The sequence below is a fragment of the Sardina pilchardus genome, chromosome 22 (assembly GCF_963854185.1).
Source record: "Sardina pilchardus chromosome 22, fSarPil1.1, whole genome shotgun sequence".
NCBI lineage: Eukaryota > Metazoa > Chordata > Actinopteri > Clupeiformes > Clupeidae > Sardina > Sardina pilchardus.
This window is the reverse complement of record NC_085015.1, coordinates 28,463,410-28,477,960: the sequence shown is the minus strand read 5'-3', so window position 1 is coordinate 28,477,960 and position 14,551 is coordinate 28,463,410. Positions and strand designations below refer to the sequence as shown.

The window sequence follows — 14,551 nt, the reverse complement described above, 5'->3', positions numbered from 1 at the left end:
ACACACACACACACACACACACACACACACACACACACACACACACACACACACACACACACACACACACACACACACACACACACACACACACACTGGAGACTGTACAAAAAAAAAACATTTATTCAACATGTAACTAAGGTTGCGTATTCATTTTAATACTTTTCTATCATCTGTAACAGTTGAATTGAACGGAGACCTGTGATTTTTCCGGGGATGCTCTTTGACAATCTTCTTTTGAGTGGGTGCACTGGTGTTTGAGGCTTTGACGACTGAAAAGAAACCTTCAGTAATCACCAAACAGCATTTTCTTTAGAATAATAATAATAATAAAAAAAAATCGAGGAAAAAAAGTGAAGTCCACTCTAGAGTTAAGAGCATGAGGCATAAGGGTGCATACAGCAGGGACTTGGCCCACAGAGACAACGATGCACCAACACGCAGGTCCAGACAACCAAGCCATCATCCGTTAACCTTCTAACATGTCACTGACACTGTGGGTGAAGCTCTGATTGTGTGATGAAGCCTGGCTGTATCTGCACGCGGTAGTAGAGACAGAGAGTATGTGTACGATGAGGTACCATGAGTTACACTGTAGATCTGAGAGTTACAAAATCTCCTGCAACTGAAAGTGCATTCTAATAGAAGCTTTGAGATCAAAGATGGACAATCTCACATGCACACACACAAGCGCACGCGCACACACACACACGCACCACGCACGCCAAAAAAATTAAACATTTCCAGCCACTCGTGTACGTTATCGATTATACAGCATTAAGAGCCTAACTGGCATCTATGAACTCCGCTGTTCTAATGCAAAAAATATATATAATTCTGACACACAAACACAAACGTTCTCCCAAACACATCCACATATCCTCTGGTGATTTTGTCTCTCTAACTAATGCATCATTCTGTCCATTACAGCTAATAAAAGATATCCAATTACAGATTGAAATGTTACATTTCCTTAGTATTTTCTGCATAACTTTTCCATAACTGTCTGCGCGGCATGTTTCAGTGAGGGTATCTGAATGGGGGCAATATCAGCAAGAAAATCAGATCAAATCAAAACGATACTGAAAACAATAATGTGCAGGGTCATGAGATAGATGGAGGTTGAAAATCTTGATTGACATGGCTCCAATTTAAAGCGATTGAATTCAGGCTTGTGGCACACACAGAGAAAGACAGAAAGAGGGAGATAGAATAAGAGAGAGAGAGGAAAGAGAGAGAAGGAGGGAGACCTGAGAATAGTCCATGGCGTCCCCCATGTGTAAAGTGCGAGTTCAAGAGGATGTCTGTTTGTTCAGTCTGCTCCACTCCCCTTCCTCTTATCTGCTCGCTGCACTGCTTTACAATTGTGTGTCTGTAAGTGTTTTGTGTGTGTGTGTGTGTGTGTGTGTGTGTGTGTGTGTGTGTATGCATGTGTGTGTGTGTGTGTATGTGTGTACGTGTTTGTGTGTGTGTGTGTGTGTGTGTTCGTGTTCAATAATCCTCCACCCAGCCATTCTCTTGGATAAAAGCGTCGATCACTTCCTTCATTGCCAGATTGGGGATGAGCTGGTCCTGGGTCAGGGGGCTGCGAGTCACTGGATCAAAATGGCCGACACGCTGCAGAACAATCAAATACACATTCATGTTGAAGTTCAGGCTGAATGCACTGCAGCAGTTTAGTGTGGAACGACAGTGTCCCTTTGAATACATGCGTACCTGTAGATGTTCCTCAATGTCTTTGCGATCGTAGGTTATGCCGCTGGGGGTGATGCAGGGCTCTCTCATCAGTTCAAAACTGATCTTTCCACACAGGTAGTCAGGGATCTCTCTCTTCTGCAAGCCCAAAGCATACACAAAATGCTATTTCAAACCAGCAAACTCTACTTCGCTTACTGACAAAGATGTGTGTTATGAGAGTGAGAGAGAGCGAGAGAGTGCTGCAATGCCAAGAGAGAGTGAGAGAGCGAGAGGGTGAGAGAGAGCGCTGCAATGCCAAGAGAGAGTGAGAGAGCGAGAGGGTGAGAGAGAGCGCTGCAATGCCAAGAGAGAGTGAGAGAGAGCGAGAGAGTGAGAGAGAGCGCTGCAATGCCAAGAGCAAAACATAGAAAGAAGCCCTCTTAGCCAACTTGTCCTGAGACTCAGTGACCTAACTCCATCTCAAATCACTGAGGCTCACGACAATGTTACGGTAACAAGAACAATCAGACCCAACCAAATTGCAAACAGTGAAAAGGAAAATTACATCACCTATTGGAAAGATGTAACCCAAACACAATCTAAATTACAATGCTATTCGGCCCTAAAACGCGACTACATAGAAGCTACCTAACTGAGTACAATAAAAGACCCCAAACTCCAAGACTATGTACAGACTCAGTGAGCACAATCTCTCCATTGAAAAAGGCAGACACAGGCAGACCTGGCTGCCCAGAGAGGAGAGGCTGTGTTCACACTGCAGCCTAGGGGCCGTGGAGACAGAGCTCCACTTCTTAACGGAATGCCCAAAATATGTAACCTGACTCTCGCCAGATCCTTGTAGTTTGCCGAGCTTCACACAAGGATCTGGGACTTCTCGATAGGAGATGTATTTCTGAAGGCGGGGCCTTGTAAAAAAATCCTTGCATGTGATTTGATAAACCACTTGTCCGTTATCTCGAATGACGTGCTAGGCTACTTCAAGCTCTTGCCAAACCCAGTCGGAGGAAGAGTGAAAATATCCTTGCCACCAATACATGCCTTCAAAACCATTCTCTTTTAAAGAATGAATACTCGATAGATTCGACAAAACGGTTGAAATAGCAGAATCAATGTCAGCACAAGACTCCTCGTTGCGTGCCGCAATTGTTGTTTGAATCAGACAGTCACTTCGGCGCTACGTCACATCTATGAAATCCCCTCCGGCTATCCTGATTGGTTCATTATTTTTTGCTCCCTTGAAGGAGTTTGCATTGCCCTCGAGCCCAGACCCTTGTGTGGAGCCCAGCGAAACGCCTCTGGTGGAGCATGGCGGAACTACGAGGGTCTGGCGAGAGTCAGGCTACAAAATATGAAGAAATACGGACATTATTATTCAATAAATTAAATTCAACCCTCCCTGAGTTTCAAACCTGGACAAATGAAGCTAAATTACATCCTTGGAGAGAATGAGGATGTGGCCATTCTGGCTGCAAAATTTGTAGCAGCCTGCCACAACTTGAGGGACAGCTAGTGAGGCCACAAACACCAATAATGGTGTATATTTGTTATTATTATAAGAATTGTTGTTTTGTTGTTGTCGTTGTTGTCTATGTCTATGTTTATGTCCGCTTATACGTTAATTCCACAATTCTGTCAAACATTTAGTTATTTTACTTTAACCTCTTATGTGTACATGTAATTGAGCTTTGGCAATAATATTTCTGAAACTTTCATGCCAATAAAGCTATATTGAATTGAATTGAATTGAATTGAATTGAATTGAATTGAATTGAATTGAATTGAATTGAATTGAATTGAATTGAATTGAATTGAGTGAGAGTGAGAGAGAGAAAATACAGTTCACAGCAGTCCCTTGCTTACGTCAGCTTTGACGCTACCATAGCTGACCAAAACAACTGTCAGCAGGAGTCCAACTTCTATCTACTGGAGGGCCCAAGATGTTGCATAATATACCAAACACACCAAGTCACAGTTGCTTGACATTGTAAAGAGGTTATTCATGTATAATCATCTTTGCTTTTTTGTTCCCTGGTCCAAGTCAAACAGGAGTCTGAACTTACCTTTCTTTTCTCGTCCACCTGAGCAAACAGCTCGTCCATGTCCAACAGATACTTATCCTGTTCACAGAGAGCACACAAAGATGAGTCAAGTTGAAATGTAGCTGTTAGTCAGCAAGTTGAGAAAAGGAGAAGCTACTATGTTTTACATGCTTTCAAAGGTGTTACTGTTCAGAGAATTGGCTTTCAAAAATGCTGTGGGCAGTTTGCTGTCAATGTTTTCAACTTTAAATGCAAAATCTTCCACTTTATTTTAGTCACATATTTATATATACAGCAGTTTATACATACGTGTTTCGACTTGATTTTGCTGATCTCACTTCCACTCTGATTATCATCCACTTGCTTCTCTCTGCATTCCTCAATTTCTCTGAAGACAAATAGTAACAATAGCATTTTACATCAATCGCGCCAACTGTCTGTTTCACACAAAAGAAGCTGCATACTCCTCCTTGTGGTTACAGTCTTGCATACACACCTCTCTTTCTCAGCCAGGATGAGTTTAGTAAGATAGGCGTGCAGCTCGTTCTCCTGGTTGATGCGTTTCTCTTCCAAACTATTCCAGCGTTTCTTCTTTGCAAGACGCAGTGCACTTGGGATGTCATCACCAAAGTTCAGGCGCTGCTCCTTTGCCAGGTTATAAGCTGGGCAGAAGTTTCATTATTAGCATAAGAATGGATTTCTCCTCACCAAAATGACAACAAGGTAAATGTGCCATGCCTTCCACAACTCTATCTGCCAGTCTTTACCTCTCTGTAGGTTTCCTATGGCCTCTTCATAATTCTCAAGCTCCAAGTGGCATTGGCCCAAAAAGAAGTGAGCTTTCACTGATTGGGTGTCCAGTTCAAGGGCGTGTTTGCAATCAGCTAATGCTTTGTCGTACTGCTGTAGTTTCACGTAGCACAGGGCACGGTTTGTGTAGTACACAGCTACTGATGGATTTCGATTCTGTCAGCACACATACAGAACATGTACATGAGGTTATAGGTTCTACATCACATAAAAAGGTCATACTTATACATAACCCATTCTGCTTCCCGCATTTCTTGACGATATCCATGCATTACTTATCTTGATGTGGCAATTACTTCCACAACCTTTTGCATAAGGTTGCATATGAGCGTAAACGTACATTACACTGCATGTAACTAAGCATTAGGTCACCTCAGCAGACCTACTGGCGATGTGAATGCAAACAGGGGGGGGGGGGGGCATGGGGCTGAATAGTAACTCAGCATAACAGTTTGGTCCTCTCATGGGACGTCTCAACGTTATAACGTTGTCCATTATCATTAGGGATTAGACAGGCCAACCAAAAACACATCCCTGTGCAGTCAGGAATTAATTGACGCAACAGAAAACACGGTGATGTGTATGTGGGTTGTAAACTTACAAACATGACCAGAATCAATGTTATTATGTTTTCCTGAAGAGTCTCACTGCGCAATCACAATCTGCAAATGGGTTAATTCACCCAATTTCATGTTCTCCACCTACTATTGCTTTACTGTAGCAGGTAGCGGCCTCCTGGTATTTGCGGCAGAGAAAAAGCCGGTTGCCTTGCTCCTTCAGCTCCTGGGCGGACGAACTCTTCTCGGGGCTCCCCGCCATCTTCTCCACAGGCTCCGAGGTGGCCGAGCCGCCCTGCTTCCCTATCCTGTTCCCCGTCTCTTCGACTTGGCTAAGGCCGCTCCAGGGAACAGCGTCAACTGGAGAGATGCCTAGCCTTACCTCTCACTCCCTGAAAAAGAGACATCATGCGGCACTCGGATGACGCAATGCACAAATGGGCGGATGTCCATAAAGTGACAGTTTTTGTTGAGGACAGCACCTTAAGCACGTTACTTGGACAAACATAGATGCTCAGCAGAGTGCAACCTGTAGCTACCAAAGGCCAGGTAACTGCTAGCTGCCAAGCTAGTCAGCTAGCTGTCACACACACAACAAACTGTTTTGCCACGGTAAACGTTAGTAATGTAATGGGAAGCTAGGTAGCGGTAGCAATAAGTACTTTCCTCATGTCAAAAACATTTAGGGCAAACTAACTATTAGTGGCACTTCGTTATTTGATTACCGTTACACTTACGTTAGCTAACGCTAACATCAATAATGTTATGGTTGATGTCTTGGCAAAATAACTTAAGAAAGCGAGAGTGTGCGATATATTGTGCAAAACAATTCTCTGAGGTACGAGCTCACAGTTTCTACGCCAGATAGCCATCTTACATCGGATCTGACACCTGGTTAGCTTGCGAACGTAGACATGTTGTGCTACGTTTGATCGTTGTTTTGCTAATAAACGTTAGCGTAAGGTTAGCTGTCAAGCGCATCACTGCAACACACAAATAACAATACCCATTCCACAACACACTCACTTTCTCGCAATAAATGATTTCATGCCAAGAGGCATTACACAACCTACCAGATACAATGACAACCAACACCAGTGTCCCAATGTCCAGTAAGGTTAGTCGTTCTCAAATGTCGGGGCTTCTTGGTAGCTAGCTCACCGGGGCTAGCAAGTTAGCAGCTACTGTGCTAGCTAGCTAACGTTAATTATTTCACCTTTGGTCTTATCTACTGATTGTTCCCCGTTTTTCAAACCGTTAAAATATCACTAAATTACGCTTTAGACTCATCTTAACGGTTCTACTCAAGCCGACTGACTCAATTTTGCGAGATCAAGGCTACTGTTTCTAGACTTTTTACTCTCCAAGGGACCTCTCATCTTCTGCTTGTTTTGAGTATGGCGTCACGCTGCCGTGACCGGAAGTTTGATTCGACACTGCATAGAGATGTCCGTGTACGTAACACAGGCCTACGAAAAGCAAAATCTGCGAAAAAAGTATAGTACATATATCCTTAGTTACTAAGGTACTTAGGGTAATAACATTATAGGTATAAACCCAAATAGCTATGCTAGATGTAAAACCTATGAAACCCAGAGCCTTATTTTCTCTTTATGGTACAAACAATAGCAAAAAGCACACTTATATTGTTGTAGTATTGTAACAGGACTTGGATGGTCATCAGAGAGGCATACCCACCAATCCTTGTCTAGTCCACAATTGGACACCTTACTTTTACTATAAGCTTTCCTTTAAAAAGCCACGGTCAAGTAATTATGTTTTCTAAAATGTACACCCCACATTCTCAGATCTAAATTCCTTTGCCGTAGACACCAAAATTAAAACAGAACATTTTATTTCCATTCACAAAGTAATTTAATTATTTTGAACAGGAATCATAATGTTTTATTTAGTTAAAAAAAAAAGAAACCAGGAAATGCAATCTTCAATATGCTATCATGAATGCGATCATACATATGTCATTTATTTGCTTCATCATAAGCCTACAGAGACTATGATACATACATCTGACCCACCTCACTGGTACTGGCAGGATATCCATAAACATTACAGCAAAAAGCAAAGAGAAACAGAGGACAGTTTTCTCTACATCCCAATGGACATTACACACAGAACAGAAACAGATGGTCCTTCCAGAAATTTACTCAAAAGAAGTTCCCAGGTATCTTAAAACTAGTCATTCATACATATGAGGGGGGAAAACAAAACAAATAAAAAACACAACGTAACAGGATGAAAGTGGTTTTAGGTCCAATACTTAAGAGGAATCTGGAAAACAGGGCAAAACGTGAAATGTAGATGTTGTGTAAAAGGAAGATGGCCACGGTTTGAAACGCCAAATAATTCATTACAAACGTTCCAATTATGCCTTCATAACAACTGATGTCCACAGAATTGGCTGAGTGTTTGCAATATTGACAAATAACAGACCCATGTAGACCCACATAATTTTTTTAGTAGGGCAGTAAATTATGGGGAGTAATCAAAGGCAGCATAGAAGGAGCAGGAAAAGGGTATTAGATGACTATGTGATCAGCGGGGGGGTGGGGGGGTGGTCAGGCTGCTGCAGGGCTCTGTGCGTGCATGTGTGTGTGTGTGAGAGAAAGTGTGTGTGTGTATGGTTGGGTGTAATCCATGGTAGCACTTGCGTATGAGTGTTGTTCCACTATCTCAGATCTCGCCAGCCTCTCTGTCGTCACGGCGGTCCATCTTCCCGTTCATGCTGTCCTGGTGGCGCTCCGACGAGCCGCGTCTCCGATCGCGGTCACGTGACCGATCGCGGGACGACGGCTCGCGGGAAGAGCGGTCACGAGAAGCACGGTCCCGAGAAGAGCGCTCACGATCTCGAGACGACCTGTAAGTCAAACAAAACACTTTCACCTTCACCTGCAGGTACTGATATTTCAAATGAGATATCCTATATAGAAAATATTCTTTGGATCCATCCTATGGCTATTATTCTGTGAGGGTATGCAAAGAGTTCAGAAATGGAATCAGCTTTATTGGTCAGGTTTGCGTAAACAAACAAGGAATTTGACTCCAGTTAATGCGCAGTTACATTCAAGGGAGCTGACTTGAACTGTATATTCCTTATAAGAAGTATCAATATACTAAGAGACACACACACAGTGCTTTTTTTGCCGCTAGGCGCCCGATAAGGGAGCGCTACGTACTTGTGATGGTGGTGTGACCTGGACTGTGACCTGGATCGGCTCCTGTGGCGGCGGCGGCGCTCGCGGTCTCGAGAGGGCGAGCGGGTGCGGCGCTTCTCTCGGGAGGCTGATCGGGAGTGCCTCCTACGCCTCTCCCGGGAGCGAGACCTGGAATACAAAACATTCACTGCAATTAAACCTAAGGCTCTTTTCTGCTAAACCTGAAGGTAGCCTAGACCTCAAATTAACTGTGGTGTTATGTAATGCAGTTCTCTCATCTAGATGTCCTAATGCATATGATGGAGCATATCTGAATTTAACATGTCTGACAAGACACACATCACACTCACCTTTTGCGTTCACGGCTACGTGATCTGGTCCTACAAAAGAAGACAATCTTATCAGCACATGATAATTAAGTTGACTTGAAGTTGAGTTGAAGACAATCTCCTGTGGTTGTAGCATTGCTGAGAGGAGCAGCACAATCTTGTACACTGTGTTGTCAGATCCAAAAATAGCGCAATTCACAAATAACAATATTACATTTACATGTATTTATTTAGCAGACGCTTTTTAACCAAAGCAACTTAGACATGTGAATTATATAACAAGGACCACTTATCTTGCTGTTATGTGCCTTGCTCAAGGGCACAACAGTTTGAAGCTGAGAATCGAACCCACAACTTTCCAGGCTACTGCCAGCTCCTTAACCACTAGGCTACCACCGACTTCAAACAATACATATAATAGTGAACGGTTTCACACCGCAAAATTTGCATTCGCAGCATATACAGCTGCTGTGCTAAGGATATCACTCAGTGACAATACGCAGTGACCCCAATATTTGCTTATTTATTGAAATGTCACACGGAGCAATGGAGCAGAAATCAGTTGAGCAACTGGTAGCAGTTGGCTTGACATCTTGTGAAACATGACGGAAGTTGACCTTCAAGAGGAGTCATCTATGAATTTTAAAAGACTCAAGGAAATAGTGCCTCCTCCATTGTCTGTGTACTGATCCACCAGTGCTTGCGCGTGACATGGTGTTGCTCAATGTTTTGCCCCGTTCATTAAATGAACATTAGTTTGTGTGTGTTGCTATTAACGCATTGCATTGCACATATTGTGCCAGACAAACTGGTGGCCAGGGTGTTTCAGCCACTGATTTCTTTCACTGTTTGGACATATAGGAAAAGGGTCTGATCCTGCTCCTTACCTCTTCTTCATTCTCTCTTCACGTTCCCGTTCTTCTCTTCTCTTCAGTCGCTCCTGGTTCCTCAGCTCCTGCTTCAGCAGGACTGTTTTCTGTATGAGCACACAAAATCAATTTTATACAGCACACTTATACTGTACACTTATACTGTACAAGACGTGCAAAAGTTGGTTGTGCATTTTGTGCACGTGTTGTTGTATGGTGACAGAATTTGGCTGAATATCCATAATCTGTCAACATATAAGTGCCACACTCTTGCGCAAGCCCGTGATCATCGATATGAAGTTAAATATACAGTAGTGTCTGTCTTAAGAATTTACATGGAACCGACTAACTTTGTGGAAACTATAGGACCCCTCATCAAGCCACACGCGAAGCAGAGTGCTGCGGGCAGTTGATTAAGCAGAGATGACCGTTTGATTTACTGCTGGTTTCAAGTGTCCCACTTTGGCACGGACTCAGTCACAGCCTGAAACATGAGCTACTCGTGGTAACCTGCCGACATACCTTGAGCGCCTCCAGTTTATCCCTGATCTGGATGAAGCCCAAGTGCAGCTTCCCTCCAAAGTGGTCGGCCAGACGACGGTCATTGTCATGAAGGCCCAGGTAGGCAGAGCACACCTCACACACCCGCAATTTCTGCTGCTGGAAGCTAGAGGCCGGCATGGAGTTCCTATATTCTTCCTGTAGGAGTGGAAGAGGGCATAAATGTTTATTTATACAACAAGAAACCCATTTCTATACATTACTCTGGGGCTGTAAAATGTCACAAGTATGTTCAATGGGAAACATGTCTTCTCTTCTCACCTCTGCATCCTTCTTTTTGATCCGCACTTTCTCTACTTCCTGTAAGACCTTCTGAGCTTCATCTACGTTGCCCTCAGCACCCAGCTGCTCCGCCTTTGCAAGCAGCTTCCCGATCTCCTCGTTCAGCTCGTGAACCTTCTCTGCCTATAGGAAACACACACATGCACACAACTTATGGGACTTCGCTCAGTGAGTAAAGAGCAAAACAGGACAGTGTAAAACTGATTAGCAACACATACCTTGGCAGCTCCCTCAGCACTGATCTCCTCCTGTGTCTCTGCAAGCCTCTTTTTGGCCAATTCAGTCCTGCGGTCACAGTCTGCTATGAATGACTCCAGGTGATCCACAGCCTAGAAGACAACAGGACACAAAACCATTTGAATGAATAAAATAAAAGGGTTAAGATGTTATGGCAGCAAATAAAAGGGTTAAGATTTATGGCTAATATTGACCATACTCACATCAAGTTCGAAGAACAAGTCGCGCTCCTTGGAGGCAATCTCATAATCTGCCCGCAGAGCAAGGTCATGGATTTTTGAACATTCTCCCAGATCCATGCGCTGAATGAGAAAGAGAACACCAGCGATTAGTTGGCACCAATTTAAAGTGACAGAGTTTCCTTATTACCAGTAGCAAAATGAACACTCACGGTTCCAGAGAGGATGTCATGCGGACAGCAGTTCAGCAGGTGACTCTTGCACACGCGCTCGTCTGTGAATTTAACCCGCTGACGCGTCTCATCACCTGCAAAGGCATAGGAGGAAGACATGCTACAAGTCAGAACACGCGGCCACACACACACAAAACACCTATGCTCGCTCGCTCACTCACTCTCACACCGTGGTTTCATTCAGCAGCCAGAACACTGCCAAGCAGACTGGGCCCCAAGACATCTGAGCATCCCAGGAGGGGACCATAGGATAGGAGATCCCTTTATTTTAGTTCAGGGGAGTGGCTACTGGTCAATAGAGAGCATACTGCTTATGAAACTACAACAAATCTCCTACATAGGGACAGAGTGTGACCAGGATGGGATATGGGGCAGAGGCAAGCTGTTGGAGCTATTTGTGAGGGTTTATGTATGTATGTATGCGTGTGTGTTCACGTGCATAAATCTATACGGCCCCTGGCTAGCTGATAATCAAGTAGAGAGCACTTGAAGGCCTAAGTATAGTAGAGGGGCACTGTGAGGGTGGCAAATAGGAAGCTGAACTTCAATGTGTTGATACAACTACATGTGTGTCGGGCTACCCAAACAAGCACAAATATCTCCTCTCTGGCCTCGTTCACTAGTCTGTTCTCATAGACTGGTTAAGCGTGTAGAAATGTGCCAAAAATTTAGCTAAAAGGGCCGCAGGTTTCAAAGTCAACCTGTTCTTTTAAACTACAGTAGACTGACAGAAACAGGTGACACATAGGAGGGGAGGGGTGCTACCTTTGTCTTATGACTCTCACACTCACTCAGTCCATTTAGGACATGAGTCCCTACGGCAGCTACTCCATGGCCTCTATCAATCTCAACAGGTGAAGAGTTGGGGTAGCAAGTTTACCATTAAGAACCCCTTTCATACAAAAAGAAGACATTTAAAAAGTCGTAATAATGATATAGGTATAGGAAAAAGGAAAAACAAATAAAAAATGTTAGTTGTATACACACTGCGAGCTTCCACTTATACTGTACCCATCAGCTTCTTCTACAGCCCAGCGAAGGGACTTTAAACCCGCTGTTGAAAAGTATAAATGGGGAAAAGAGTTCTTCCCCACACCTGCAGTGAGTGATGATACACAACAGTCAGAGAGACAACGCTCGACGGAGGAAAAGATCTGTCTTTTTTTTGTCTTGTCTTTATTTTTTTAATGGAGGTCTCCAGAGTTCGCAGGCAACCATACTCTTATCCATCCTTCTTCTCAAGGGTTCATCCCCCTTTCTTGCTTTAGGTTTACCAATTGTTGACTTTGATAATGGCAAATTACTTGTGGTAAACAAAAGTACTGTTTGGATATTCATAACAGCTTTAAAAATCATTTGTGACTCACGGCTCGATGAACATGAGGCTTTTCTGCAACTCCCTTGCAGATTGATGTGGGCTGGCATAGATACACTGAACCTTAATAAATAAAATAAAGGGGCCACAATTGTTCAATTTGTACGAAACAAGAACGGGAAGCATTTCAATTCAATCGACTGTCAGCATTCACACAGCAACTCAAATTAATTCACACTTAACTAGGCAGGTGTGAGCAGACAACATTAAAAAGAGGGAGAGATGTCCTTCTTAAGTCAGTCATCTTCTAGATAGTTTGTACTGAACCCTGTGCATCGGCTATGAATTTTAACATTCATGACCAAACCACATCTTGAGGCCTCAAGATATTTAATAAACTCTCTGTCTCCACCACAGCCCATGTTAATGTTTGCATCCACTACACAGGTTCCACACATTACCCCTTTTCTAACTAGTTACAAACTACTGTTCAAGTTCAAGTGCCTTGAAGTGTAGATAAACTGTAAAACAATACGTGATAGCGTATGGCCATTTACTAAACGATAAAAGGCATTATTCTGATATGTACAATACAGTATTTACCTGACGACATTAACTGCATGTTCTTATTTACAAAAATAAGCACTGACTGGAAAATGTTGATACTTGAAATAAGTACCAGGTCTATCAAGATACAGTATATCTGGATAGTATCATGGCGATAGCACAGAGACAACACATATAACATGTTTGGACAGAGTGATATCGCAGTTCAATACCTCCCAGCATGAAGAGCATCTTAACATACAAGTCAACGCAAACATGCAACCTGAGAACATGACTTCTAAACGGCTATGGTTCGTTCATATTGGACTCACTGACGTCCATGTTAAAACGTTAAAGGCTCCTGGGCAACAAAACCGCAAGATGAACATTATCCACAATTCCACTCTGATGTTGTGGTGACAAACTATATTTCAACAAGAAATTCCCTAGTTAGAGCCACATCCATGGCCGCAGCAAACAATCAACGTTAGGGTAATGTTATTCCATCAGCCAACTAATTGTGTAGCATTAGCAGGATGTTAGTCAACAAAAACAGCGTTAACGTCCCTGCATTTCCCCCAACAGCTAACAGTAGCACGACACCGCAGATAGTTAGCCAGTTAACATGACTGGCTAACATTAAACTACTATCGCTGCCAGTTGACCAACAGAAAATAATAGTTACTCGCCCTTTTCAACTAAGCAAGCAACATAACCTTATATTGGTGGCTCTAACACGGTTGGAGTACGAACAAAAATGTCCTGAAGGTAACGTAAATAGCGTTAACGTTAAGCTAACTTAGTTGTGGCTAATAACTGTGTCTGGATACAAACATTAAACCAGGCAATAACAAGAGGGTACCCAATTGAAATGTGTAAAACGTCCACGTTACATGGAATATGTGAACCTGAAATATCATCAAAAGATAGCAATGTTACGTTACATCGTTTGTTAATGACAGTTTCGCCAGCTATTAGATAAAGCCAGCTAACGTTAGCTAGTTAACGTTAGCTACCGTTCGCAGACTAGCTACTCACCATCCCTCGCAGTGCCCATTAACTGGTCGAGCAACGCTCTCATTTGAGCCTGGGCCGACATGGCGGTCACTTGGTCGCACTTCTAACACAGACAGCTCCCTATACACGTCTATGAATTTGTCTTGACGTGGATGGATCGAATGCAGAAAAAATCTTCAACCGTGGACAAATGTCTCCCTCACAGGCGTCGTTTCACTGTAATGGCCTTCCTACACTGTTCTCTTCAGAGGAAGAACAAGACGGATGTGACGTAAAGAAACGTTGACCAATCAATGCTCTCAGCGCGTTTTTGTATTTCACCTTTCTGTGTAGATTTTACCTTTCAATGTATCTGAACGTTTTTAGACTGTAGTCATTGATCTGAACTCTATGCTATGCTTAGAATAATGCAATTTAAAGCATAAAAATGGTTTGTTCTTATTTTTATCGAGTGTTTTGTAAGCTGCTTTAGACAAAAGCAGCTGATTTAATCCTACACACATTTGAGTAGATTTCACATAGACCTAGGCCTACATTATGTTGGATTAAATAATAATACATATAATTAAGTAACAAATAATGGTAATGAAATGAACATATATAATGATCATGGTAATGAAAAAATATATAATCAATATATATCAATATCAATATAATATAGCCAAGATTAAGAAGACATATAGGCCTAACTCACAGATCAGTTGGG

The 14,551-nt window shown here is 42.9% G+C and overlaps 2 protein-coding genes across 4 annotated transcripts; both read right to left on the bottom strand.

The window, feature by feature from the left end:
* Positions 1-137: 137 nt before the first annotated feature.
* On the bottom strand, positions 138-6,506 carry stub1 (STIP1 homology and U-Box containing protein 1). Its single transcript, XM_062525527.1, has 8 exons — positions 6,178-6,506; positions 5,253-5,496; positions 4,505-4,703; positions 4,234-4,399; positions 4,047-4,125; positions 3,759-3,815; positions 1,717-1,833; positions 138-1,617 (listed from the first exon to the last, which is right to left on the bottom strand). Exons 2-8 carry the CDS (start codon positions 5,364-5,366, stop codon positions 1,492-1,494), a joined length of 858 nt encoding a protein of 285 aa, XP_062381511.1. The 5' UTR covers positions 5,367-5,496; positions 6,178-6,506; the 3' UTR covers positions 138-1,491.
* Positions 6,507-6,955: 449 nt separating this feature from the next.
* On the bottom strand, positions 6,956-14,095 carry luc7l (LUC7-like (S. cerevisiae)). 3 transcript variants are annotated; one of them, XM_062525524.1, is made up of 11 exons: positions 13,867-14,095; positions 12,335-12,405; positions 10,947-11,041; positions 10,759-10,857; positions 10,537-10,647; positions 10,298-10,441; positions 9,998-10,174; positions 9,494-9,582; positions 8,628-8,657; positions 8,299-8,445; positions 6,956-7,979 (listed from the first exon to the last, which is right to left on the bottom strand). In XM_062525524.1, the coding sequence occupies exons 2-11, from the start codon at positions 12,390-12,392 to the stop codon at positions 7,796-7,798; spliced, it is 1,134 nt and encodes a 377-aa protein (XP_062381508.1). In that variant the 5' UTR covers positions 12,393-12,405; positions 13,867-14,095; the 3' UTR covers positions 6,956-7,795. The 3 variants fall into 3 exon arrangements, with proteins under 3 accessions (XP_062381508.1, XP_062381507.1, XP_062381510.1); XM_062525523.1 differs by lacking the exon at positions 12,335-12,405; XM_062525526.1 differs by lacking the exons at positions 12,335-12,405; positions 13,867-14,095 and adding an exon at positions 11,979-12,328.
* Between the last annotated feature and the right edge of the window lie 456 nt (positions 14,096-14,551).

What these genes read in the sequence shown, in the direction of transcription:
- stub1 (XM_062525527.1), bottom strand. Translation starts at nt 5,366, where the DNA reads ATGGCGGGGAGCCCCGAGAAGAGTTCGTCCGCCCAGGAGCTGAAGGAG. An exon ending in CATAGGAAACCTACAGAGAG is followed by an intron (nt 4,400 to 4,504) that starts GTAAAGACTGGC and finishes ACTTCTGCCCAG; the next exon opens with CTTATAACCTGGCAAAGGAG. An exon ending in GCAAAATCAAGTCGAAACAC is followed by an intron (nt 3,816 to 4,046) that starts GTATGTATAAAC and finishes CTCTGTGAACAG; the next exon opens with GATAAGTATCTGTTGGACAT.
- luc7l (XM_062525523.1), bottom strand. Translation starts at nt 13,927, where the DNA reads ATGTCGGCCCAGGCTCAAATGAGAGCGTTGCTCGACCAGTTAATGGGC. An exon ending in ATGACATCCTCTCTGGAACC is followed by an intron (nt 10,858 to 10,946) that starts GTGAGTGTTCAT and finishes TTTCTCATTCAG; the next exon opens with CGCATGGATCTGGGAGAATG. An exon ending in CGTAGCCGTGAACGCAAAAG is followed by an intron (nt 8,446 to 8,627) that starts GTGAGTGTGATG and finishes TTTGTATTCCAG; the next exon opens with GTCTCGCTCCCGGGAGAGGC.